At 40.4% G+C, this 25,724-nt stretch overlaps 1 protein-coding gene across 5 annotated transcripts in view; it reads left to right on the top strand.

Annotated features, from left to right (window-relative positions):
* The window catches only part of PLEKHA5 (pleckstrin homology domain containing A5), a 197,355-nt gene that overhangs the window by 106,462 nt on the left and 65,169 nt on the right, over positions 1-25,724 (top strand). For 4 of the 5 annotated variants that reach the window (XM_058655782.1, XM_058655779.1, XM_058655778.1 and 1 more), the window contains exons 4-8: positions 9,378-9,461; positions 10,158-10,278; positions 13,540-13,644; positions 15,573-15,645; positions 22,821-22,921. In XM_058655782.1, coding sequence (XP_058511765.1) covers positions 9,378-9,461; positions 10,158-10,278; positions 13,540-13,644; positions 15,573-15,645; positions 22,821-22,921 — 484 coding nt within the window. Of the gene's footprint in view, positions 1-9,377; positions 9,462-10,157; positions 10,279-13,539; positions 13,645-15,572; positions 15,646-22,820; positions 22,922-24,232; positions 24,365-25,724 lie in introns of those variants that run through there. The other variant, XM_058655781.1, reaches the window with a different exon arrangement.

Here is a 25,724-nt window from a genome sequence, read left to right as displayed (position 1 = left end):
TAAAATAATTGCCCACATAAGCATTAATGACTTTACATTTGATAATAATTATAGAAATTTTTTGGATTAGCATGGAACAAATAGATTTAATAATTGAATGCTACAGACATGGATTTTAAAGTCAATATGTAAAGTCTGGCACAGTGGCTCAGTGGCTAAATCCTCACCTTGCATGTGCCAGGATCCCATATGGGTTCCAGTTTGTGCCCCTGCTGCTCCACTTCCCTTCCAGCTCCCTGCCTATGCCCTGGGAAAGCAGTAGAGGACAGCCCAAAGCCTTGGGACCCTCACCCAGAAGAAGTTCCTGGCTCCAGCTTTGGAATAGCTCAGCTCTGGCCGTTGCAGCCACTTGGGGAGTGAGCCAGCAGACAGAAGATCTTTCTGCCTGTATCCCCTTCTCTGTCTAAAAAACTTGCCTTTCCAACAAAATAGATCGATAGATAGATAGATTTATATAAAATGTGTGACTTCTTCTTTCCTTAAATGTTGCATTTATTTTAAAGGCAAGGAACGAGAACTCCAAGCCTCACGTTCACTCCCAAATTTCTGCAAGACAGAGTTGGAGCCAAGAACACAGCCCAACCCCCCCCCCCCGAGTGGGTGTAGCAGGAACCCATTTACTTGAGCCTTCAGAGTCTGGGAGTCAAGGCCAGGTACTCTGGTATCTTAGCCACTAGACTAAACGCTGTCGAAACACTCCAGTTTAACAATAAGCAAGAGAGTTTAGTTGTTTCATACTGTGAAGAAACCTAGGCCAAATCGAGAATGTGTTAACTCAGCAGTCTTTTTGGCTTGCTGGAAAACAGAGAACTAAGCAGGCATCTGAGCTGTTGCATGGTTTGCTACCTACAGGAGTGGAACAGGAACGCTTCCATAGCGTCCGCTGCTCCTCTGCCCCACCTCAGCAACACTCGTGGATATGTGGTGACTTGTATGGGTTGGGCCCTTGTCAAAATCCAAGTCATGATTCCGGCTTCATTACCAAGATTACCAGAAGAATTCCCAAACTACAGCTGCCAAACCCAATATGCTGTCCTGTTTTTCTCAAATTAAATTTCTTCTCATTCCTCTAAGGGGAACACATGATTCAGAGTGAATCACATAAATGGGTTTGCATCTGAGTTTAATAAGAGACAACCAGAGTCTTCCATGAGGCAAAGTTTGCTAGAATGTATATTATGCTTTGTGCATGAGGGGCATATTTTTATGAGTTTTAACTGTGGTCACACATGGACGACACTCGTTACTAAAGCTTGCCTTTTCCAACTGCAAGGTGTCACTCAGAAGAATGTATTGAGTATTGTTAGGCACAACGTCAGTGTGTTTCTAAGTAGATATATACTGAAGTAATCACTGCAGTTACCCATGAAATAATAAAGTAAAATCCACAAAAGCAAGTGTTCCCCTAGGAAGAAATGCAATATTACGTATAGCCAGTATGTAGAAAAACATTAAAATAATTTCTTTTCATTTTTGTTTTTTGACAGTAGGTGTATAACTTCTAAAATTGTTTTTTTTTTTTTAAGATTTATTTATTTTTATTGGAAAGGCAGATTAACAGAGAGAAGGGGATATGGAGAGAAAGAGCTTCCATCCACTGGGTCACTCCCCAAGTACCCACAATGACCAGAGCTGAGCCAGTCCGAAGCCAGGAGCCTCTTCCAGGTCTCTGACACAGGTGCAGTTCCCAAGGCTGTGGGCCATCCTCAACAGCTTTCCCAAGCAACAAGCAGGACGCTGGAAGGGACACAAACCGGTACCAGCATGGGATCCTAGTGCATGCAAGGGGAGGATTTGAGCCACTAGGCTACCATGCCAAGCTCTAAAGTTCAGGTTAAATCACACTGTTTAGCTTGTCAAAGAAGGAAATAGCAAATCTTTTCTACTTGGGCCAAGTACAATGGAGAAATCTAGTTTTAAATAAGATACCACATTGTCTAAGAAAGATGGGACATTTCTCAGCTAATAGCCCTTCTTTTCCTCTTCTTCCTTGCTGCTATAATGCAGCCTCATTCACTGTCCCCTAGGTGGGCTGCAGAGGTGAACCGTGACCAGTGGAAGCTCACAATAATGGCCTGATTTCTTGTGCTGCTGATTGGATCAGGCCTGTGCTCTCAGATCTGTGACTAACGCAGTTCTGGAGAAAGATGATCATGCAGCTTTTGAGAAACTTCTTTTTTTTTAAAGATTTATTCTTATTACAAAGTCAGACATTCAGAGAGGACGAGATACGGAGAGGAAGATCTTCCATCCGATGGTTCACTCCCCAAGTAAACGCAACGGCCAGTGCTGCACCAATCCGGAGCCAGGATCCAGGAACCTCTTCCAGGTCTCGCACGTGGGTGCAGGCAGGGTCCCAAGGCTTTGGGCTGTCCTTGACTGCTTTCCCAGGCCACGAGCAGGGAGTTGGATGGGAAGTGGGGCTGCTGGGATTAGAACCAGTGCCCATATGGGATCCTGGTGTGTTTAAAGCGAGGACTTTAGCCGCTAGGCCACCGCACCAGGCCCTTGAGAAACTTCTTGAAGCGGAATGTCTGAGGCAAAACTTTCCTTTCAACCCTGCATTTTGTGGTCTGCTATAATTAGGATCCCGTGGCCATCTCAGTGGTTGGAGCATGCCTCTCTAGAAAGAACAAGGTAGCCTAGTACAGATGACAGTGGAACCATATGAAGTAATCCCAAGCCATCATACCACGTTGTAGTGATAAACATTCTTACTTTAAAATTAGGAGTCACTCCTTTCCCTACTGACTTCAAAAATGTCATATACTATTTTATTGCATGTACTACTGTTGATTATCTTATTTTTAAATTTGTTACTCTAATAAGTAAGTGCATTTCTATAAAGTGAAGCCAGTACAGAAATTCTAAGGAATCTTGTTGGCGTGAGTGTCTGTCCCAGGGCCTGGCTTATATGCCTGGCGGAATGGGCTTTGGAAGAGCACAGTGGTGACCGGAGCTCCTGCCCCCACGGAGGACCTTGGTTGAGTTCTGCTTCAGTCCCTGACCATTGTGGGCCTTACAGGGACTAAACTGGTGCATGCTTTCTCATATGTTCTCAGATGAAGAAGTAGAATTTTTATTTAAATGAAGAACTTCTTAGGAGGGTGTTTCACCTGTATGTAAATGTAAGATGCAAGATTCTTGGACTCAACAAAGATTGTTTTAGTGTGGGCCTTTTCATTATTCAATAGCAGGAGGTTTAATGCCTGGTGTCATTTGTCAATTTACACATAGTCAAGTGCATTGGAATAATTTCTTTCATGGGTGGCTTCTGATAATTACTATTTAAAAGGAAAATAAATTGATTATTTTACTGTAAATTTAAAATACCATGTTAGCAAAGAAACCATTCTTATTTACGTGTTTGTTTGAGAAGCTGAGAGAAAGAGAGGCACAAAGCTCCAGTCGACTGGTTCACTCTGGTGCTGGGCCAGGACCAAACCAGGAGCTGGAGATGTACTTTCATGAGGGGACAGAAGCCCAACTAATGAGTCACCCTTCCACGTTAGCAGCAAGCAGGAGTCTGAGGCTGGAACCAGGAATTTAACCCAAGTGTTCTGCTGTGGGCCGCAGGCAGCTGCGCTCACTAACTGGATGCCGCCTCCTTCCTTTCCCTTGTCCTAATCCTATAATTTTATTGAGGCTGTGTTTGAAATGTCTGCTTTGTGTATCTTGTGTATGTGTCGACTGGTTATGGTGTTTTCTTAGGAATGTCGCTGGCATCCTCCTTTAAAAGCCTCCTGAGGAGGGAAGTCCAGTGTGCAATGTGGACTGCACAAAGTGTGTCTTCTGCCAGTGACTGGAAACTGGAGAGAAACTCCAGTTTCCACTATTTTCAGGGTGCAGAATTTGAGAAGGCATGAGGCAAGGGAGTTCCTGCCCTATTATCTTAGGACATATCCTTTAAAACCAAATCGTTATGGAATGAAATACTAGTTGCCTCTGGTTTTGAAGTAGCTGATCTTTCATTCACTCTTGTGGCTGTAGCAAATGATGCAGTCTCCAGTGGAAACCGTGGGGAAGGCCTAACACCGAGGACCAAGCAGTGTTGGTGTGTATCGGTTTCTCGGTGTCTTGTCTTTTTTTTTTTTTTTTTTTTTTTTTTTTATCCATTTTATTGTATTGTTGTTGACAATCTTTACATAGTTAACTATAGTTGAAGGAAAAACAAGAAAAAGAAAAAAAAGGTTCAGGGGGATAGGGAGGTGGGCAATGCTATTATGTCCATATTGTTTCCATCATGTATCTGAGGTAAAGGGGGATATTGAGGGAGAAGCCCCACCTGGTTTCCCGCCCACCCCAAGTCCCGGATGTGGGGCATGCTCTGAGATATGTGCTCAAGTGGAGTTAATAGTTCTCCAGTTATGAGTCACTGCCAGTTTCGCTCGATGAGGTGGTCCACTGATTGATATGGTCCATCATGAAGTCTCCATTTGTCCCATATTTCGCTGCCAACATGTAGCTGAGATGAATGATTGTCCTATTCTTTCTTCTGTCTTTTCTTGGTTAGAATTCTGAGTCCAGCAGTTGTGTCTTGTCTTTAAAAGGCCTTGATCTGCTCATCAAAACCTTGTCCTTAGGCTGCACTTGTGAACATGGCCTGTTCCTGATAGCCCTAAATTCACACACACACACACACACACACACACACACGTTATTTTTCACTATTCCGAAAACCTCTTCCACTCCTTTTGTCCTGTAAAGACTCATGCATCTTTCTCTGAAACTTTTATATTGAAATTGCTTTTCTTCTCTCACTTTTTGACCTTCACAGCTGCCATATTTACCGAGAATGGGAAAATCAATCACAATTTTACAGTAAATCCTAAGCTGAGGGATAATCTGACTTCTAAACAATTATGTGGATAGAAGCTGATTTAAGCTGTTTTAAATATTTGACTAATGGTAAGACAGTATTGATGACACATAACCCAAAGACCTGTAGTGCATAGTAATGGCAAATAGCATTCATCAAGGGTTATTATGTTCCAGCCCTTGATTTGCTGTTTACTCCCCTAATAATCATAAACATTTCTGCCTAAACCCGAGTCCCCCCAGGACAAGGTTTAGAGTAAGACAATCCGAGCTTACGGTTCCCACGTTGAGGAGCTGAGGCACACATATAAGGTGGCTTTCCTAGGGTTGCCTTTTCAGTGGAGGAGCTGAGAGTCAGACCCCTGTACTCTGATTCCAGAACCTGTGTTCTCATGTGCCACTGTGACCTGCTGCCTCTGATGTATCTAGACGGACAAACACAGAGACATCATACACACTGCCTGCTCAGTGGGGGGAGCTGGGAAAGAGCTGTCATCATTCTGGTAGGTTTTCTACCCTCCTCACTGTGGCGTTCTGCTTGAACATCAGAAGAGGAAGACTGTCCTGTTAACTGTTGCCAGTATCAAGATATCATATTAAGATCTTAATTCCAAACTTTATTGGGATTCCTTAGAAACAAATGCAAATAAACACTGAATTGTTTTCATTTTCCTATTGCGCTATTGAAGAGTATAAGGTCTCTGGCAAGGGGTATTTTAAATAGCACCTGGTTTTATTCTTTTTAACTCCCAAATGTATGTGTGGCACTATGGTAATACCTGAGTTTGTAATTGAGTAACACGATAAGTTTTGCTGTAACATAATAACTATATTCCTTAACGCCACTTCCCTGCAAATCAGACATGCAAAACACAGGGCTTGTAGGGGAAATGGGTCTAAGAGCACCCCACTTACTGTCTTCATTACTGACTGACTCATAAAAGTAAAAATAGAACTTAATAAAATGGCAGCACAGAATTGTACATGTTGTTAGGATATATAAAAATGAATCAACAAGTGTGACATTTCTCCTTGAAAGAAGCCTGCAGTTTGTTTATGGGCATTGAAGAATTTGAGCTTATAAGTAATCCGGAGCTACTGGTGGGGTGGTAGCAGAAGTTGTACAGGCAGCCTTTGTACCAGCTGCGGCTGATGCTGGAGGTGTGAGCAGACACATGTTCCATGACTTTAGTTTGTTGCTGGACTCTGTTGGATGAGCCTGTCTCTTCACCTGCTGCTTCTGTGCCAGTTATGCATGAGCAAAGGCTGAATTGGTGTTGGCTCAACTCATGATGAACATCACGTGGGAACACATTTCCAAAAAGCTGTTACAGCATACTGTTGATCGGAATTTTGAGCCCCCTCACTGGAAACATAAGACTTGCAAACTACAGAAAGCAATGACAAGTTGTAGGCTTTAAAACACACAGTTTGTGGGCCCAGAGCAATAGCATAATGGTTAAAGTCCTCGCCTTGAACACGCCAGGATCCCATTTGGACGCCGGTTCTAATCCTGGCAACTCCACTTCCCATCCAGCTCCCTGCTTGTGGCCTGGGAAAGCAGTTGAGGACGGCCCAAAGCCTTGGGACCCTGTACCCACGTGGGAAACCCAGAAGAAGTTCCTGGCTCCTGACTTTGGGTCAGCGCAGTACCAGCCATTGCGGCCACTTGGGGAGCGATTCGTCAGACAGATGATCTCTCTCTCCTCCTCTCTGTATATCTGCCTTTCCAATAAAATAAATAAATCTTTTTTTTTTTTTTTAAGTAAACACTCGCTTTGTAAAGAATGTGGCAATGAACCACAGTGCAGTTTAAGAGGGTTCTAGAAATCATCATCTTCCCTGGTTTTCTTGGTGAGATTCTGTCTCCCATGCCAAGGACAGCAGTCAGGACCCAACTTGGCCAAACTCCCTCCTCAGTATCCACTGTCTACTGAAAAGAATCTATTAATTCTTTATGAACTTTTTCTCTTGCTTTCATTATATTGGCACTGAGTGCCCGTTTTTTTTATTTCAGTGAATGGTTCGGAAGCCACGCTTACCCTGTACCCTTCTAATACAGCCCCGTGTTGCTGGAGACAGGTTTTGAGGCCTGCATCCTTGGGCAGTTTTATCACAGGATGTGCAGCCCAGCATGTTCTCAGACACTGCTCTGTGCTCCAGGCCAATCCTCCAGCACGGCCTCTTCCTGCCATCAGGAGATGTGAACTCTGCTGCCAGGACCACATACATTTCCCCCTGGACATTGTGTGTGGTTTTTTCTCCATAAGGAGGAGCACACACTACAATAATGACAAAATATATAGTAAATACATAAGTAAGTGATGTAGTCATTAATTAGCAGTATCAAATGTTACATGTCTGGATTTCCAGATTTTTACATTGAAATAAACTTAGCTTTGAATTTGCTTGCTGTGAATTTTTTTGAAATCATCTCTGACGTGATATACTTGTCTGACTCACGGCGTACAGCAGAGGTATTTATTTCAGCATCACCACTAGCATGATGATGTGTGCTACAGCACCACAGCTGGACAGTTGGATAGTCTCCTGACACTTCAACTCCATCACAGTGGACATGTGTGGTCCACCGTTGACTGGAAGCTTTCAGGATGCAACATTTCTGTAAATGATGCACTGTACATGCTAACATGATAATATGGAATGATTCCGAACTTTAAAAAATGTACAGAAATGCACACAAAATTCATTTACACGACAGTAGTCAGAGTTGACAGTTGCTTCATATAGCCAGAAATTTTCACATTTCAGTGATTAAGACTCACAGTGATGCTTTGGTTTGTTATACATATACATTTTACTCACTTTTGCTGAAGTGATTGTAGAATACACTACCTTTTTGAAGTTTCTGCTTTACAAGAAGTGACAGAGCTTTTCCCCGTTATAATTAACTGTAAAATCCCAGTCTTCGGGTTTTGAATTGTAAAGAACCGCATCTTCTTCTTTGACTATAACGTGGAATATATCATAAATTAGAAAAATGAAAATACTGAAAATGTCAATGTAATTGAAATAGAATTCACTTTGAAGAAAAACAATGTTTGGGCTTCTTTTTATCCATGTATTATTTAAGTTTCTCTATTGCCCTGCATCCTTACATAATAGGTTCTCAAATCCATTTACTTTGGAGAAGGTCACAGCAGTACCCTAACGCTGTGACCCCAAAAGTCCTGTTGTCATAATTTATACCTTCAAGAATATTTGGATTAGAATCTATTCTATTCCTCCCAAGCAAATACACACACACAACACACAGCATAAGGAGTTAATGCAATAGACCATTTTCTTTTTGCAATATTGGGTTTTCTTTTATTGACATAATATTTTTATGTAATTGTGGGTACAGTACAATAATTCGATTCCTTGTATATATTGCATAATTTTCATTTTCTGTGTGTTTGGAACCTTCAGTTTTTTCTTTCTTGAAATGCATCCTGAATTGTTGCAGGCTATAGTTACTGTGCTGTTCCGTAAGCCACCGTAACTAGTTAACCAATCTGTATTTTGATGCTCTTTATATAACATCTCATATTACCATTCTTTTACCAAGTCTCCAGTAATCGATTCAATATTGATTTTTAGTGGGAAAAAGATGTGTATTTCTGCTCTATCATTCAGCTGATTCTGTTTTTTGTTTGTTTGTTTATGTTTTTTGCCAGGAGAGGCTTTAAAAGAGCCTATCCTCTCTTGCATTAAGACGTCTAATCCTTGCCACAGATTACCCTGCCCATACCCCTTAGTATGGAAATTTCAGGATTGACACACGCGTGGTTTTCATTATGCATAAGGACTTCAGTTTCTCCACTTACCTCCAGAGGCCATATTGCTCGCAAATGTTCTATTACCAATTGTTTTGTTCTATCATTCACATCCCATGCCTGATATCTTGAGTTTGTGCTGTTGTACATATTTATTTAATACCTGGGTAAGAAGGCCACCTTCATGCTTTCTATGTAACACCACGTGTCCCTCCACTCACCAATGTCACACCTGTTGAATCTATCTAGTAATCCAGTAGTGCTCTAGGTTTCCTTGATGGAACAATTTAAACAGTAACAATATGCTGAATTCTACTGATCATTCTAGGATTACAACATCTGAAATATTTTTTAAAAACCTATATCTTTACCTTTTATATAGCTTTCATTTTGTTTAATGAATGTAATTTCAGAGTATTGAATTTACAATAAAAATCTGATAATTATAGGAATTTTAAAAAGACAATTATGGCTTTTAAGAATTTATTTCATGTGTGGGGACCTGTATAAGTTTTTTCTTCAGGTTATGAATTTGACAGCAAGTTTGCCTCCATGATGCAAAAATACACTGTATTTGAGCCTGATCATCTTAACTTTTGCTTATAAAATACTGAATAGAAAAGCTGTAGGTCATCCCAAGAAGGGCTCAGCTTGACAATTTCACCTCCTTTGCTCAGTAACTGTTAGAATTCTATTTTAAAAATGGGCATTTTTTGCTACCCAAATATTCAAAAGACAGTTGTGGTAAAAGAACTACATGTTCTTTTTCTCTTCTTTCAGTCACAATGAACGGAAAGTGACCTGCAAGCATCCAGTCACAGGACAGCCATCGCAGGACAATTGCATTTTTGTAGTGAACGAACAGTAAGTGAAGACTCTTGTAATGCCCGTCTTGGGGTTGCGGTTAACATTGAGACCGCTGTCATCTGTGTCTCATAAAACCAGCGCGATCTAACAGCTTTCTTGCATGGGCGTTTGCAGTCAAGTGTAAAGAATGCCAGCTGCTCACTATATTTGATAGAGAAACACAACTTTAAGGTGCTTTTTTTCCCACTAGGCATATAATTTCTGAAACTTTTTTTTTTTTACAAAGGTTTAAACTTAGGAAGTAAACTGAAAAGCCCAGGATGCAGTCAGAGGTTCTGTAAACTTTGATAAGATCATGAAAACTAATTTGAGCTCAGTCTTTCTCATTTTTACATTTGGGATCATGTTAATTGCCATTTCTCAGGGTTTTTACAAGTAGCAAATGAAATGTGTGTGAGAAGCTCAGCTGTTCACAGATATTGTTATTGATATCTGCTGTTGTTTTCAATATTAACTTTTGTGATTCATTTTCAATTTTCTGGTTGGATGACCAAGAAGAATATCTGCCTATTAAAACAAGTATGAATTTTAATTTATGCTAGGCTTAGGAGAAGTTTTAATGACATTCAAAGTAGATTTAATTATTAACTGTTACTCTAGAGTCAACAGTATCCAACTGTCTTAAAAATGTAGGACGCCAGCACTGTATCAATGTGCCTTACACTCCAGCATTTTGACATGTCTTATTTTTAGGGCTGTTACAACCATGACGGCTGAAGAAAAGAAGGAACGACCGATAAGTATGATAAATGAAGCTTCCAACTATAGCATGACTTCCGATTATGCAGTCCATCCAATGAGCCCTGTAGGCAGGGTGAGTTATTTTGCTTATTGGGAATCATTGATACACGAAAGTCAAAATGTATTAACACTCCTCATCCTAAAATTAGAATCAATTATGCAATATCAATTTTTGCTGTTATCATTAAATGAATTTTAATTATATTGGAAGTATTTTACATAAAAGCACCAGCTAGCAATATAATGTGGTAAAATTGTAATTTGATAACTTTTTAAAGACTGGTTTCAGATTTGAATAATTTCATAAATAATTGGATTTTTTGTGAGAAAGTGATTACTTTTTTGAATCAACTTAGGTTTATATATAATTTATATTTATATTTATTGTATTTATATTTATTAATTTTTTATTGGGAAGGCAGATACACAGAGAGAGGAGAGACAGAGAGGACGATCTTCCGTCCAATGATTCACTCCCCAAGTGGCCGCAACGGCTGAAGCTTCGCTGATCCGAAGCCAGGAGCCAGGAGCCTCCTCCAGGTCTCCCACATGAATGCAGGGTCCCAAGGCTTTGGACGTCTTCCACTCCTTTCCCAAGCCACAAGCAGGGAGCTGGATGCAGGATTAGAACCGGTGCCCTTATGGGATCCCGGCACATGCAAGGCGAGGACTTTAGCCACTGGGTTACCACGTCGAACCCTCAACTTAAGTTTTACAAGGAAGATAAATGTAGTTGAGTACATGGGATCGTGGCACTGCAGGTGGTGTCTGAACCCATTACACCACAACACTGACTCATTTTGTATATCTTTTAAAATAGTTAATCAATACCATGTCAATTAATGCCATAATGTTGTAAATGGTTGTAAATATTATGTTGGGTTTTTTACTTGATTGGGATGATACTCTGTTGGTTCTACCTTCAGACCAGAGATGGTCTCACCAAGAAAACTTACCAAGACAATAAGATGCTGGACTTTATGATTGGTCAAAACCTCCAATGAAAGAATGTCAACTGAATTTGAACTATGGAAATGCAACAAGGTGGAGTAATCCACCGTGGGGGTGGGGGGAGGGTTTGGGGAGGGGGGGGGGAATTCCAGTGCATAAAAACAAATGTGTCACATTATGCAATGAAATTAATAATAATAAAAAAATTGCACAAAAAAAAAAAAAAGTTACTCAGTGCCCGGCGCGATAGTGTAGTGGCTAAAGTCCTCGCCTTGAATGCACCGAGATCCCATATGGACACTGATTCTAATCCCGGTAGCCCCACTTCCCATTCAGCTCCCTGCTTGTGGCATGGGGAAGCAGTCGAGGACAGCCCAGAGCCTGAGGATCCTGCACCCACGAGAAGCTCCTGGCTCCTGGCTTCGGATTGATTCAGCTCCAGACATTGCAGCCACTTGCAGAGTGAATTATCGAACAGAAGATCTTCCTCTCTGTCTCTCCTCCCTTCTTGTATAAATGCCTTTCCAAATAAATAAATCTTTAAATGTGGTAGTGTAGAAATCACATTTTCTGGTTATAAAATGCGTAGATTTTATATTTTGTAGCAGTAAAATAGCTGTAAAAATTAATCAAATTATATTTATAAGAAAGAAATTATAGATAAAAAGTGCCTGTATGGCGTTTAAAATAAAATTTTGTAGGCTCTTGCAAAGAAATATAAATTTTCAAATTGTGAAAGGAATTTCTAAGTAATAGGAAAAAGCCAATAGGATAACTGAGCCTAATGCCTCATTGGCAGACTTTAATTAAAATCTGCAGAAATGATAAGTGGGTTGGAAGCCAGCAGGCCAGTGTCTGGAAAGGACTGAGTCTGGACCAGGGCCACACAGTTTATGCCAGATACTTTCCAGATGGATCTGTTTTGGAGATACTCAAAAGTACTGACCAAAACAATACAGGAGATTTAAAAAAAAAAGGCAATAAGCTTGAATCCAGATAAGATGAAATCATGAAAAATTCAATCACCTATAGTTATTATCATATGGAATATCTCAAGCTTAAAAGTAACAAACATAATTCTCTTATAATTAAAGAACCACTCTTCAACAATAAGAAACAGACTTACAGTTTAAAATGGGCAAATTTTGTCTATTAGTTTCCAAAAAAAGAAAATAGAATTTACCCTTAAACATAGCAGTGGTGCACCATCTCATTTATAATATGCAAAAATGCTCATTAAAATCAGGAAAAGGCACTGTCAGATTTGGAGGGGTCAAGAAGCCATCAGCGTGGAATGTTCCACTGGCAGGAGTGTTGAGTGACTAAGCAGAGCGGAGTGGAAGATGGGGCTCGCCAGCGCAGCGGCTTGAGGAGATGCCCCTGCCTCCGCCCCGTGTCAGTGTGTCCCTGGCTGCACAGGACACGCAGGGCGCCAGCAGCCCTGTTAGTCATACAGGCCAGGATGTGTGTATCTCTGTGTTCCATCGAGTTTTATGTTGTACTGTAATATTAAATTTGAAAGCAAATTAGCATGCTTTAGGAAATGTGTTATCAATAAAACTTCTCCTGTGGACTAATAAAAGCCTCACCAAGCAAACTTGTAACAAAGGGTGCTGGATTTCTAGAGAGGACAGAAGAGTTGAAAAGTCGCAGATAACTTGTGGTTACTTACTTTTTAATTTACAAAGAGGACCAAGTGCTGTTTCACTGGCTGTTGGTTACTGCCGCCATTCCTGCCAAAGATGTACATGCTGAGCACGGCAGTGTTTTTGAAGATTATCAATTCTGGTGTGTACTTTCCAGAGTCAGCACCATCTGCCTGGTATCATTCAAGTTCAGAGTTGTCTGCAAAGATGAGAACACTGTTTGACATGAAGTGGCTCCTGCCTGTCTTGTTTTGACTTGATGTGATGTGTTTGTTTATAACTTACATCTGAGTATTTCTCCTCTTTTAGCTTTTCTGTAATTGAAACAATGCCATCAAACCGAGATAATGGAGCAGGATGTTCATTGCTTTAGTTTGTTTTCTAAAAATGTGTCAATTTTTGCTCGACCAGCCCACGTGTTTATGTAGTAGGTAGGATGAAATATTGCTGCATATTGTGTCTTTGAAAGTTGTATTTTCAAACTTAAAGGAGAGATTGTACAATTTTCACCCTTTCGTAATATATGGGGGGAGGCAGGCTCTTTATGCAGAATTCTTACTCTTGAAAAAAACTAAAACACAAAGGTAAAATGAAAATAACTTATATTTGTCAGGATTTTAAACCCTGCGGATCTCAGAGAAATCTGAAATTAGATTGAAAGAGTAAAGATTGAAAGAAAAAGGTCAACTCTCTGGTTGTTAATATCACATTTCCTATCATGCTTTGTTCCTATTTAGACATCACGGGCCTCAAAAAAAGTTCATAATTTTGGAAAGAGGTCAAATTCAATTAAAAGGAACCCTAACGCACCTGTGGTCAGACGCGGTTGGCTTTATAAACAGGTATGGTTTCTTCTTGTTCGGTAGAATGGGAATGGACCTTTAGGGATGAATGTTCCTAAGACAATTACATAAACGGAGAAGGGTCTGCAGGCAGTCACCACGCCTTTTGGAATTGTGTATTCCCCCACAAATCTCAAAGGGAACATAGAAGATGCAAACATCAGAGATTGTCGCCTGTGGGTTATAGGTATTCCTAGATTTAAATTTAAATATATGCCATGCGGATGTGGGTGAAATTAAATATAGGTATTAAAACTAATGTATGCTGTCAGAAAGGAATAGCGTCCTAAAATTATCCAGGCTGGAATAGTTTTTAAATGTCAAGATTGAAATGAATATGAGGCGATCGTTCATTTTTCTGTTGAAATAACAATCATTAGAGAAATGTACAATTATATACTTCCCTTCCTTTATTACAGAGAAAACCGAGGACAATTTGACGTTTTTTTTTTTTTTCCGATTTTTTTTTAAAGCCTAACTTTGGCTTCTGTACTTCTTCAGATCATTCTTTCCTCCTTAAAGTTTTACGCTTTTTTTTTTTAGTAGTTTTCCTTTATTCGTTCCTTTGTAGCTATTTGCTCAGAGAAGTTTGCTCTCAGACACCCGGACTTGCTGAAGTTTATGTTGTATTATTTGGAAAACTTGGGGAGGATTTAGGCACCTGTCATCTTGATTTCAAATATAAGTTGATTTGCAGGTAATTGAGAAGACAGGCTCAACCCAAGGCCTTAGGCCATCTCGATTGTTTCTAATTCTACATGTATATGAATGATACACAACAAGTTAGTTTATTGGTGTTGCCGATCTATTAAATATTGCGAATCATTTTCAGATGATCAGATGGTTTTTATTCACTAAAACTCATAGTGAATTTGCTAGGCAATAATCATTAGAAAAAAAAAAAAGAAAAAATCCTTTGAAAATCAGTTAGTATCTAGACCATCTTAAAATCCAGGAAATAGAAAATCAGTCAAATAAATTGATTTTGCAAGTTTCTCACTGAGTTAATTGGGTATTTAAGTTTATTGCTAAGTTTTAATTGTTACAGATATTTGATTGTATTTTGATCATTAAACAGTTAAAGTTATCCAGGCTCAAAGATGTTTGTTCATTTAGTTTAACAAGTACTATTACGTACAAGTAGTTAGGTGCAATATTGAGCCTGACAGAAGATATGGGACGCCTTATTGAAAACAATTCCTCATCTTGTTGATCTCATGATTCGTTTAATGGTAAATAAGTGTTGCCAGTTGTGTGTCATGTCACGTAAAATATTTGTTTTCAAGGCTGCTTATCTACACTAAAATACATATATAATTGAGAAACGGAAAATGTTTTGTGTTGGTTCTTTTTTTATTTTAATTTTTTATTCCATAGTTGGAATAGCTCTTAATTTTAACTCAGATCTTTGACTTCCGGAGACTTGACTTATATTCGTTTCTGTAGTTCAAAAGTCAGTGTTAGCTGTTGTTGCAACTAGCAATATTTTAGAAATATTAATGCAAATATAAACCAGCCTATTGCTAACTTTTTCTTTGATATCTGTATTTAATTTTCTCTTGATGTTTTGCCATTTGCATGTGGTAAATAATTTTGTCTGTAATTTTGTTTGAGCCTGATATTCTATAGCTAAATTACTTATAAATCACAGTCAAGTACTCCGTTACTCAGCCAATGGGCCACGCAAGCCCAAACCATAGACCTTATGAAGAGGAAAACCATAGACCTTATGAAAAAAAAGGCAGTTTGTGGACTTTATTCTTATGAAACAGTTACTGTATTATGATTCTCTTTTTTCACTAAGTTTTTGTAGATGCTTTGTATATATCAAGTGCATTGTTTTAAAAGTTTGTTTTAAATAAAAATGACTAAAGTGAAGTTTAATTGCCTAAAATGAAAGCTATCCTAAATATGCTGATTTCATGCAGGACAGTACTGGCATGAAGCTGTGGAAGAAACGCTGGTTTGTGCTATCTGATCTTTGCCTCTTTTATTATAGAGGTGAGTTTACCAGCAGTGTTAGTACATTGCTTGCTTGTTGTGGTTTAAGTATGGGACTTTTTTTTTTCCTTAAGAAAAACACTTTCCAACTTGTGCTACCCAAGAAGGTCTTCCTTCACTGACATAACCCTCTGTGTCACATACAGGGCTTCACACAAGTAAGTCAGGGTTTTAGTCCAGTTTCTGTACTTTGATTTGTTTTGAGTGAAGACCCAATGAATGTTCGTACTGTCAGGTCATCCTGAAGCTCACTGTCTAATTAGAATCCTCGGTTTGGTGTCGCCCTTTTCACAAGTCAGGGTTGTCAAATTTGTGGGTTCCTACAATGCTCCATTCTGCTCCGCAGCAAGAGGATTTAGAGAATCAGACAGAGAAACATTACAAAGAAATGTGCTTCCTTTAGCCTTTTACTTTTAGCCAGTGGAGAATGTTATGGTAGGTATGCGTGCCAGGCTGGGAGTGTGGCAGTGAGAAGGTACAGGTGTTATTTTAGGTATGAAATTTGAGTCTTTGCCCTGTTTGTGCTTATTATAAACTCCATTTTTTTTCTGATTATTGAACTATAGATTAGCAAAGTTGTAAGTAAAGTTCCAGATACTTGTTGGCATCTGTTACCAAGACATCCCTGCGTGCAGTTGTGTAAATCTGTTCCTGCTGTGTAACAGATCACAAGTCTGGATAGTGTCACACACCCGCCTCCTTCCAGGTTTGGTCAGAAGCCCTCCGGGGGCCGACACTGTGGCACAGCACGCTGAACTGATGCAGCACGAGCTTCCTGTGTTGGAACACCAGTTCAAGTCCTACACACCCGCTTCTGATCCACCTCCTTGCTAAGGTGCCTGGCAAAGCAACAAGAGGTGTTTCGAAGTGGCCTAGGCACCTGCCACCCATGTGAGAGCCCAGGATGGTGTTCTGGCCCCTGGCTGTGGCCTGGCTGCTATTGGAAAAGGAAATAAGTGGTGAAAGAGAGGAAGGGAGGAAGGATGAGGGGATAAAGGGAGGGAGGAAGGTGTTTCTCTTGAAAGGTCTAGATTATCGACCCATAGGAAATCGTTATCTGTGGTTTTCCTTCAGCAGTTGACATACAAGATACCACGGAGAGTTTTAGAACTGACAAGTACTTTTAGTTTTGCTTATGATTGCACAAGCGTGGCCCAACAGATTCTGTGGTCATCTATTGAAACAATGCAATGCACACAAACCTTTAAATTTGGATTTAGCAGAGGGGCCCGGCGGCGTGGCCTAGCGGCTGAAGCCCTCGCCTTGAAGGATTTAGCAGAGGGGCCCGGCGGCGTGGCCTAGCGGCTGAAGTCCTCGCCTTGAAGGATTTACCAGAAACGTTTCCATCTTTTTATTCCTCTGCTAGCTGTGGTTGAGGAGTTGCTGAGTCAGAATTAACTGAACCTATAAAATTTCCTTGTGCCACAGAGATATTGTTTAGGCTGTAATTGTGGTATTTATCTTGAGTTAAGTGCCAAACGTAAACTACAATTTTCCCTTAAAGTTTTCCCAGTCTTTTAGAAAGTTGGAACTTGTATGTCGGTCATTATTCCTAACTTGTCATTTTTACTTTCCGTTGTTTTCCAGTATATTTATATAGACCATATAGTTTTAACTTAAAACAAGAAAATTTTACCATTTCTAATATCAAAATGTCTTTACATTCAAGAAGGAAACTAAATTCCTTCTAGTTTGTTATTGCTCATCATTGTTTTTATAAATGTGTCTTTTAATTCTAGTGTCCATCAGTTTTTCTTTTTCAGATTTAGTTCATTTATTTGAAAGGCATAGTGATAAACAGAGGCAAAGATAGAACTTTTGTGTCTGTTGGTTCACTTCCTAAATGTCTGTGATGGTCAGGGCTGATATGTGGTCATTGACTGCGCTCGGATCTCCTTCGTGGGGGCAGGAATTCAAGTACCCAGTCCGTTCTCTGCTGCCTTCCTGCGTGTATTCACAAAGAGCTGGATCGGAAGTGAAGCAGCCAGATCTTGAACCAACTCTCCATGTGGGATCTGTTATTATAGGCAGTGGCCTAATTCCCTTATGCCACAGGGCCAGCCTAACCTGATCATCAATATCGTAGAAAATCAACTGGGTCTGACATGATAGCCTAGTGGCTAAATCCTCACCTTGCACCCATCAGGATCCCATACGCAGAGACAGCTGCTCGGCTTCCCATCCTGCTGCCTGCGTGTGGCCTGAGAAAGCAGAGAACGGACCAAAGCCTTGGGACCCTGCACCAACATGGGAGACCCAGAGGAAGTTCCTGGCTCCTGGTTTGGTCAGCTCAGCTCCTGCCATTGTGGCCACTTGGGGAGTGAACCAACAGACAGAAGATCTTTCTCACTGTCTGTCATTCTCTCTGTAAATCTACCTTTCCATTTAAAAAAAAAAAATTTTTAACACGTCTACAGATTTTATTATTATGAAATTTTAAATTTTAAATAAATATGATCACATTTTAGCTTCTAGGTATATAAATATGTGTGTGTATAATGTATATTTTGTTTGCTGAGCATGTTACCTAAATGATTAAATTCATCTAAATCTCAAACCATACAGTGGGAAATCCGATTATGCTTGCCTTGCATTAGACTAACACTGAGAGAGCATGCAGTTTGCCATCAGTCTCAGACTGGCAGGGACAGAGCCAAGATGAGGCACTCTGGCCCCAGAACTGGTACCGTAAATCACTGTCCTCTCGACTCCTTGCCCCAGCCTGACAGCCTCTTCCCTTGTATGTGGGGGACAGCGGCCCTATTCATCCCTCTCTGCCTCTCAATGCATCTAGTCTACCAGCCTACAATCTAGTCTATTGACATACAGAGTGTGCTGTCAGAAGTTTTTGGCAGATTTGTTCATGTTTGACAGAAGCAGAAAATAAGAGAGAAGATAAATGATTGGCTTCCTTTGTGTGGTAGATTAGCAACCCATACCAGATGGAAGTCCAAGTTCAAACTGTTCCTTGCCATACAGCAGGCGTATTGTGAACCCATTGTTATAGGGTCCACTTTCTCCGTGTTAGGGTGTTGTGTAGCCTGTCTATGGACAAGACATACTCTGGCACTTCACTCACTGATAGGACCCTCTTTGTTCCAGGTGCGATCACAGCAGCCATATAAGGTATCTCTCATGAAATGTAGATTTTAGAGCAATCAAAGAGACAATAAACATGCAGAAATAAACAAAATAAGGTCATGAAACTCAATTCTAGAACAGTAAGGCCTCCATCTGAAAGGGGACAGTGAGAGAAACTTTTCCATGGGTTAGGGCTTCCAGTAGGTGCTTTGCACATTAAGATCCAAGTGAGAAGGAAGATCCTGGGGGCAGGGGCGGGGCAGGGGTTGCCAGCAGGGAGGATGAATGGCCCAAAGACTGTATGGTGGGGAAAGTGTTTGGAACAGTGCAGGTACCCAGAGGAACCAGGACTGGGCTGGCTGGCAAGAGGGAAGGAGTAAGGGAAGTGAAGATGAGACCACGTAGCGCTCTGTCCATGCATGGATTCTAACATGTATTTTGTAAGGAAATAATATTTAAGCATAGAAATGATATGCTTTGACTTGGGGTTTTCAAAGCTCCTTCAAGCTGAGTGTAGAGGAGAAATAAGAGAACAGAGAAGACTAGCTAGGAGATATTACTCCACAGAAAACGATGGTGGAGAATAAGATGATAGCCAGAGGAGAATCTCCTGGGGGTGTGGAGCACCAGCACAGAGACCGCAGGCTCATCTTCCACCTGCAGTGCCACCATCTCATGGTCAGTCTCCCAGCTGCTCCACTTCCAATCCAGCTCCCTACCAAAGGCCTGGGAAAGAAAAGGAGGATGGCCCAAGGCCTTGTATCCCTGCACCCACACGGGAGATCCAGAAGGAGCTACTGGCTCCCAGCTTCAGAACAGTCAGGTCTGGCTATTGCAGCCATTTGAGGAGTAAACAAGTCAATAGACGATCTCTCTTTCTCTCTACTTCTACATAGACTAAGTAGAGCTTTTGAAAAAAGAAAGAATACTGTAATAGAGCCAGGTGTGGGTTATATGTCTTAGAAAAACTACAATGGCACTTGACTTAAAGTTAGGCAGACATCGAAGTACTCCAGTTGAGAAAGGCTAACTACTAATAATATGGTTGGCTAACTATGAGTACATGTATTATTTTTAAGATTGATTGGTTTGGGGCTGGCACGATGGCATAGTGGCTAAAGTCCTTGCCTTGAATGCGCCGAGATCCCATATGGGTGCCGGTTCTAGTCCCGACAGCCCCACTTCCCATCCAGCTCCTTGCTTGTGACCTGGGAAAACAGTCAAGGATGGCCCAAAGCTTTAGAACCCTGTACCCACGTGGGGGACCCAGAGGAGGTTCCTGGCTCCTGGCTTTAGATCAGCTCAGTTCCAGCCATTGTAACCACCCGGGGAGTGAACCATTGGACGGAGGATCTTCCTCTCTGTCTCTCCTCTCTGTATATCTGTCTTTCCAATAAAAACAAATAAATTAAAAAAAAAAAAAAAAAGGACTGGTTTATTTAAAAAGCAGAGAAACAGAGAGAAAGAGAGATCTATCCGCTGGCTCACTCCTCAGGAAGCCACAACAGCAACACTACGCAGGGCTTTCTCTTGGCTTGGTGGTAGAAGAAGCGCTGCAGCTGAAAGAAAGTAAGGCAGAACTTAGGTTACATTTATGGAACCTCAACAGAACCATCCATGAGTGGGAGCATCAGAACAATACAGTCCCAAACTCCTAGCATGGTCATTTCACAAGGCATCTCATGTGCAATAACATTTAAAGTTAATTTAAAGGGAATACTCATTGAAACTGACTTATTTGCTGAGCTCTTCATGAAGGTGGACTTCCTGGACCCTCACAATAAGCTTTCAAGGTGAATTTTGTTCCACTCTTCCCTGCTTTTTTATGATTTATTTTTATTAGAAAGTAAGATTTACAGAGAGGAGAGGCAGAGAGAAAGATCTTCCATCCACTGGTTCATTTCTCATATAGTCAGCAACTGCAGGAGCTGAGCTGATCTGAAGCCAGGAGCTTCTTCTGGGTCTCCCTATGTGGGTGCAGGGTTCCAAGGCCTTTCTCAAGCCACAAGGAGGGAGCAGGATGGGAAGTATAGTAGCCAGGACACCAACCAGTGCACACATGGGATCCCAGCACATGCAAGGTGAGGACTTTAGCCACTAGGCTACCTTACGTCCCTCCTTTTTGCTTTTGCTTTTTCTTTCTGGGTTTTTTTGTTTTTTGTTTTTTTGTTTTTGTTTTAGAGTTACTTATTTGAAACAAAGAGTTCCAGAGAGAGGTCGATCTTCCATCTGCTGGTCCGCTCATCCATAACAACCGGAAGTGAGCCAGCCCAAACCCAGGATTCCAGAACTCTGGAACCCAAGTGCTTGGGCCATCTTCTGTTATTTTCCCAGGCACGTGAGCAGGGAGCTGAATTGGAACTGGAGTAGCCAGAACATGAACCAGCACTATTATGGGATGCTGGCATCACCGGGAGCAGCTTAACTTGCTGTGTCAAATGCTGGCCCCAGTCTGATAGATGCTGAAGCTGATGTCTTATGGGAGTGTCATTCATTCACCCAATATCTCACGTTAGTGTCAGAAAGGAAGACAGCCCAGGGGTTCCAGGGAAATCCTGTGTGCTCTGTATTTGCAAGCAGCAGTAAGGAAGATGGTTTTACTCTGGGACACAGAAGAATGTGTGTGATTGAGACCTGTTATAGAAATAAAATCAGATTCAGGGTTAGGGTATGGCTCATTCTTTCCAGTTATCGCATCCCCCATTACTGACAACAGCTTTCCATCTTTTCAACTACTCTTGACTGTTGCTTCTTCTTTTTGGAAGAGTGAGCACAGTGTAACAGAAGCAATTTTGCTTTCTCATTCTAAGAACAGTTATGGAAAGTATCTCTATGTGGTTTCTCTCCTTTTGGAAGTTTCATCATGTACTCTAGGAAATAAAATCCTTTAATAAGTTTGCCATCATTTTGCTTTCAAGCATGCAGTAAGCATAATAAAAAGAATGTTTCTCATTTATGACTTTCCTCCTTGGCAAGTTCACTGGCCCAATGCACAGCTTCATTAACCTGTCTTATGGATCTGTAACAGTGAACTGTAGATTTCAGGTTTCATAACATCCCTGCCTCTAACCAGCAAGTTAATATGAATCTATGCTGTGTCAAGATTAATGATTTTTCATTTTTCCTAGGTGTATTTTAAGTGCTTGCCTTACAAGCCTATAATTTATTCCGTTCGTTTTTATTGTGTATCAGAATGACTGGTAAAAGCAAACCTTCCAAATTATATGTTTTGAATGGCATATGATTCTTATAACAATTTAAAATCTCTATTTAAATATATACACACACACATATGTATATATTTATGCAGCGGTTATTTTTTGAGCACCTACCACTTATGTTCTAGGTATGTCTTCATTGAGTTTACATCGTAATGGGATGAGAAAGATAATTAATTCATACATAAGTTTGTCACAGTTGTTGAGGGTGCAGTGCATTGAGGTTCTTCCAGGACGATAGCAGGGCTTGGCATGAGTTAGGACTGGAAACAGTTGAGGCAGGCTCAGAGATAGCACATTTGAACAATGTCTGCAGGATATGGAATGCAAGTGGTGCATTTGTAGAGAATGACAGTGGCTGGGCATTTCAATCTTACCAGAAAGGTGGTAGTTTCCCCTGGCACTACTCTCATGTTAACATATTTTCGGAGAATGCAGTGTTATCAGGCCATGTAGGATGCAATGTATGTACAAATGCATGCTGTGCTCTGGTTTAATGATATTTTTTTCTGTGTGAAAATAGTTGTGATATGCTGAGGAAACATACTGGGAATAAAAAAAAGTATGCCCTTCTGTTTGATCCTTTTATTTAAGACTATGTTAAGATCTAACTAAGTGTAAAAATCATGTATTTATACATAGGTACTTTAGAAAGTTCATGGAGAAATGAAATTGAAAGGTAAGTTTGATTTAGTGTTAAAAACAACCTTGAAATCTACCCATAGGTGTTTTTGGTAATAACCATTTTCCATGAACTTTCTTGTAGATAGCTCCCATGGAGAAACCTTTAGATTGGCTCAAAGTAGGTTTTGAGAGAATGAGTTCTGCTTGATTTGACCATGGACCATTCTAACTATATGCTCGATGTTCCCTCAGATGAGAAGGAGGAGGGCATCCTGGGAAGCATCCTGTTGCCCAGCTTTCAGATAGCATTGCTTACCTCCGAGGATCACATTAATCGAAAATATGCTTTTAAGGTAAGGGAATGGTGTGCTTGACGCTTGCCGTGATTTAAAAGCAGATATTGGTTCAAAAGTTATAGCAAGAAGGTATTTAGGTGTTTGGATTGCATTGATTTATATTTAAAATAGTTGAATTAGTCATCTTAGGGTTGTGTAGGATACTGTCAGGAAGCACAGGCTATAAGACTAGAGGTCACACGTCTTCATGTGCATGCTCTTAGAGGGTTGTCCCCAGATCGAATGTGTCAAGATACTCCTATTTCCTGGGTACTGATGCAGTTAGAATACCGTGTGTGGTTTTACCCTTCCCCCAGGTACAGAAGAAAAAGAAAATTGGAAACAGTGGTCTCATCCACTTGCCCCTAATCCTCAATCCTTTACACCCTGATCGGTGATCCACATGGGCATGCATCTTTCTCAACTCTGTAAACATCATTTAAAAAAAAAATGCTCCTGTTGGCCTAGTGCGGGTGTGGATGGTCTGGCAATTGTTGTACTATTCCTTCAGTAGTACTCTAGACTACTGAGGGTTTTCATACTAAATTGGGAGAGGAGTACTGGAAGAGACAACAGCCATATTTTCAACATACTGTATGTTTACATACAGATGTTCTTAGGTCAAAGCAGATCCTGATGGCCAGGTTCTTTGTAGAGGGTATTTGCAGTTGAGACACTGAGTCTGTTATTAAATTCATGCAGACACAAGATCCCACCCAGGGCTAGCAATATCCTCCGGGAGAAAGGGGGAGAATAAGGATAAAACATGCTGTCATTTAACAGCGAATATGTTTATACCCTTGCAAACGGATTCAGTTTCAAATCCCCATCCGCTTTTACAAGAATGCTCAGTACTACAGCTGATTTGCAACTTTGTAGCTGCCTGTGTTACATTATTATCTGTGGAAATGAAAGAATGGAAAGGTTTGGTGGTGAGGTTAGGTAGTGATGTCACTGACAGCTCATATCTGAGCAATGACTTGGCATGCTAGTAGAATAACTTTGTATTTAAGTAGATTTTATCAAACTTGATTAGTGGTTTAAACCAAAAGAACAGAATAAATATTTTAAGATATTGTAACAAAACCCAATACTGAAAACTTAAGAAAAAAATGGCTTTGTAAAGCAATACATGTAGAACTGTGTGGTATTACCACAATTATTTGGCCATAGACTTATTTTGTTTGCTTCTCAATTTAGCCATTGCCTTTTGAATTTGTACTGTAGCACCTTTTACTGGGTTCTTAAACTGAGGTGGGGAATGCTAGAATATTAAAATAGCAATTAAAAATGTGTGTTAAATATCTTTTCTCTGTAATTATTGCATTCACTCAATTTCAGTTATTACTAGAATAGTAACTGCTATTCCAAATTCTCTCTTCTTTGGTGTTCTTTCTCTGAATTTTTGAGCTGCCTTACTACTAAATCTGCTGACATTGATGCTTCCGGCTTATGGAAATGGTAAGTGGAAACTATGGTGATAGATGTAGAACACAATGTACAACTCCTCACTACCATGGGTACTGTAACACAGTGAGTTCCTATTTCCATTTGACACACAAGTAAGAGACATTTGTCAGTGTCATGGGAGAACTGGCTCTCATGATCGCCAGTTCAGCATTCCTTCCAGGGTTGGACAGTGTGGACAGTTGTCTTTACTCATTTCTTACACAATCTCATTCAGAGAGTCCCAATTGCACTTCCAACAACATAGAGGGCGAACTGCATCCTTGGAGTTGTTCCTTTACAGTTGTCTCTTCTGTAGTTAAATCACGTTCATTGGTTGTATGATGATATGATTGTGTTTACTGAATTTTTGTATATACTAAAAAAGACTGTAAGGAAGCTCACTGACATCATAGATACAGCAGATTGTCAAGATCTGGGGTTCAAGTGTGTGGTTCCAGATGTATTTCTCCCATCTTTTCATACTTAGTGTGTACTAACTAATTGCTTAGTATTCTTTCCCTTAACTCACACTCCCCTGAAATAATCATTGCTTATATTTTTTTTATCTTTGAGTGTATAATAGGAAATTGTCACATGCTCATTTCTCAGTAGAGATTAAGAATTTTTGCCCTGTAGAAATGCCCACCTCGACCTTGTTTTTCCTTCCCTAATCTACCTACCGGTGTTACCATCTTCGCCCTGATGGACCAGAAGCTAAAAGGAGGAAGCCGGGGCTTGCTCCTGGTATAGCGGTCTACGTGCAGTGTCTGTTGGCTTTGCTTCCTTCTGTTTCCCAGACAGAGGCAGACTGTCACACCATAAAGAGGAAGCCTGCTTACCAGTTACAGAAGCCTTCTACCTCTTGAAACCAAAATGCTTACACCCCAACCCTGAAACCTGAAAACCTAAAAGGAAATGCCATTTTGAATCATTTATAAATCTTGTTTTCGTACATGGCTGTGCATAAGGATTTTATAGAACACTAATATAGCACCGTTTGAGGACTGAGGAACTTAACACAAGAGGGAAATGCTATGACACATGCATTCAATAAATTTGTTGCTGGTTGCGCTGGGACATTATTCTTGAATAAAGATGTATGGATGCAGGAGGTGTATACAGACATAGTACCACTCCAATGCCTCTTTCCCTTCTCACACATTTTAGAGAAAAAGGGTAATGTTAAAAACGAAGCCTAGAATTCTCTTCATATAGTAGATTGTTTCTTGAAGTCATTTCTGTTTCTTACATGAAATACAGGTCTGCTTTCTTTGAAAGCTGACAATAAGATCTGTGTAAGGGACTACTTACCTTTTTTTTTTCTTCTTCTTCTTCTTTTACAGAATCCCGTATTTTTATTTAAAATGATCAT

Source organism: Ochotona princeps, chromosome 27 (assembly GCF_030435755.1).
Source record: "Ochotona princeps isolate mOchPri1 chromosome 27, mOchPri1.hap1, whole genome shotgun sequence".
Classification (NCBI taxonomy): Eukaryota; Metazoa; Chordata; class Mammalia; order Lagomorpha; family Ochotonidae; genus Ochotona; species Ochotona princeps.
Note: the sequence above shows the minus strand (reverse complement) of the source record. Positions and strands in the feature narration are given on the sequence as shown.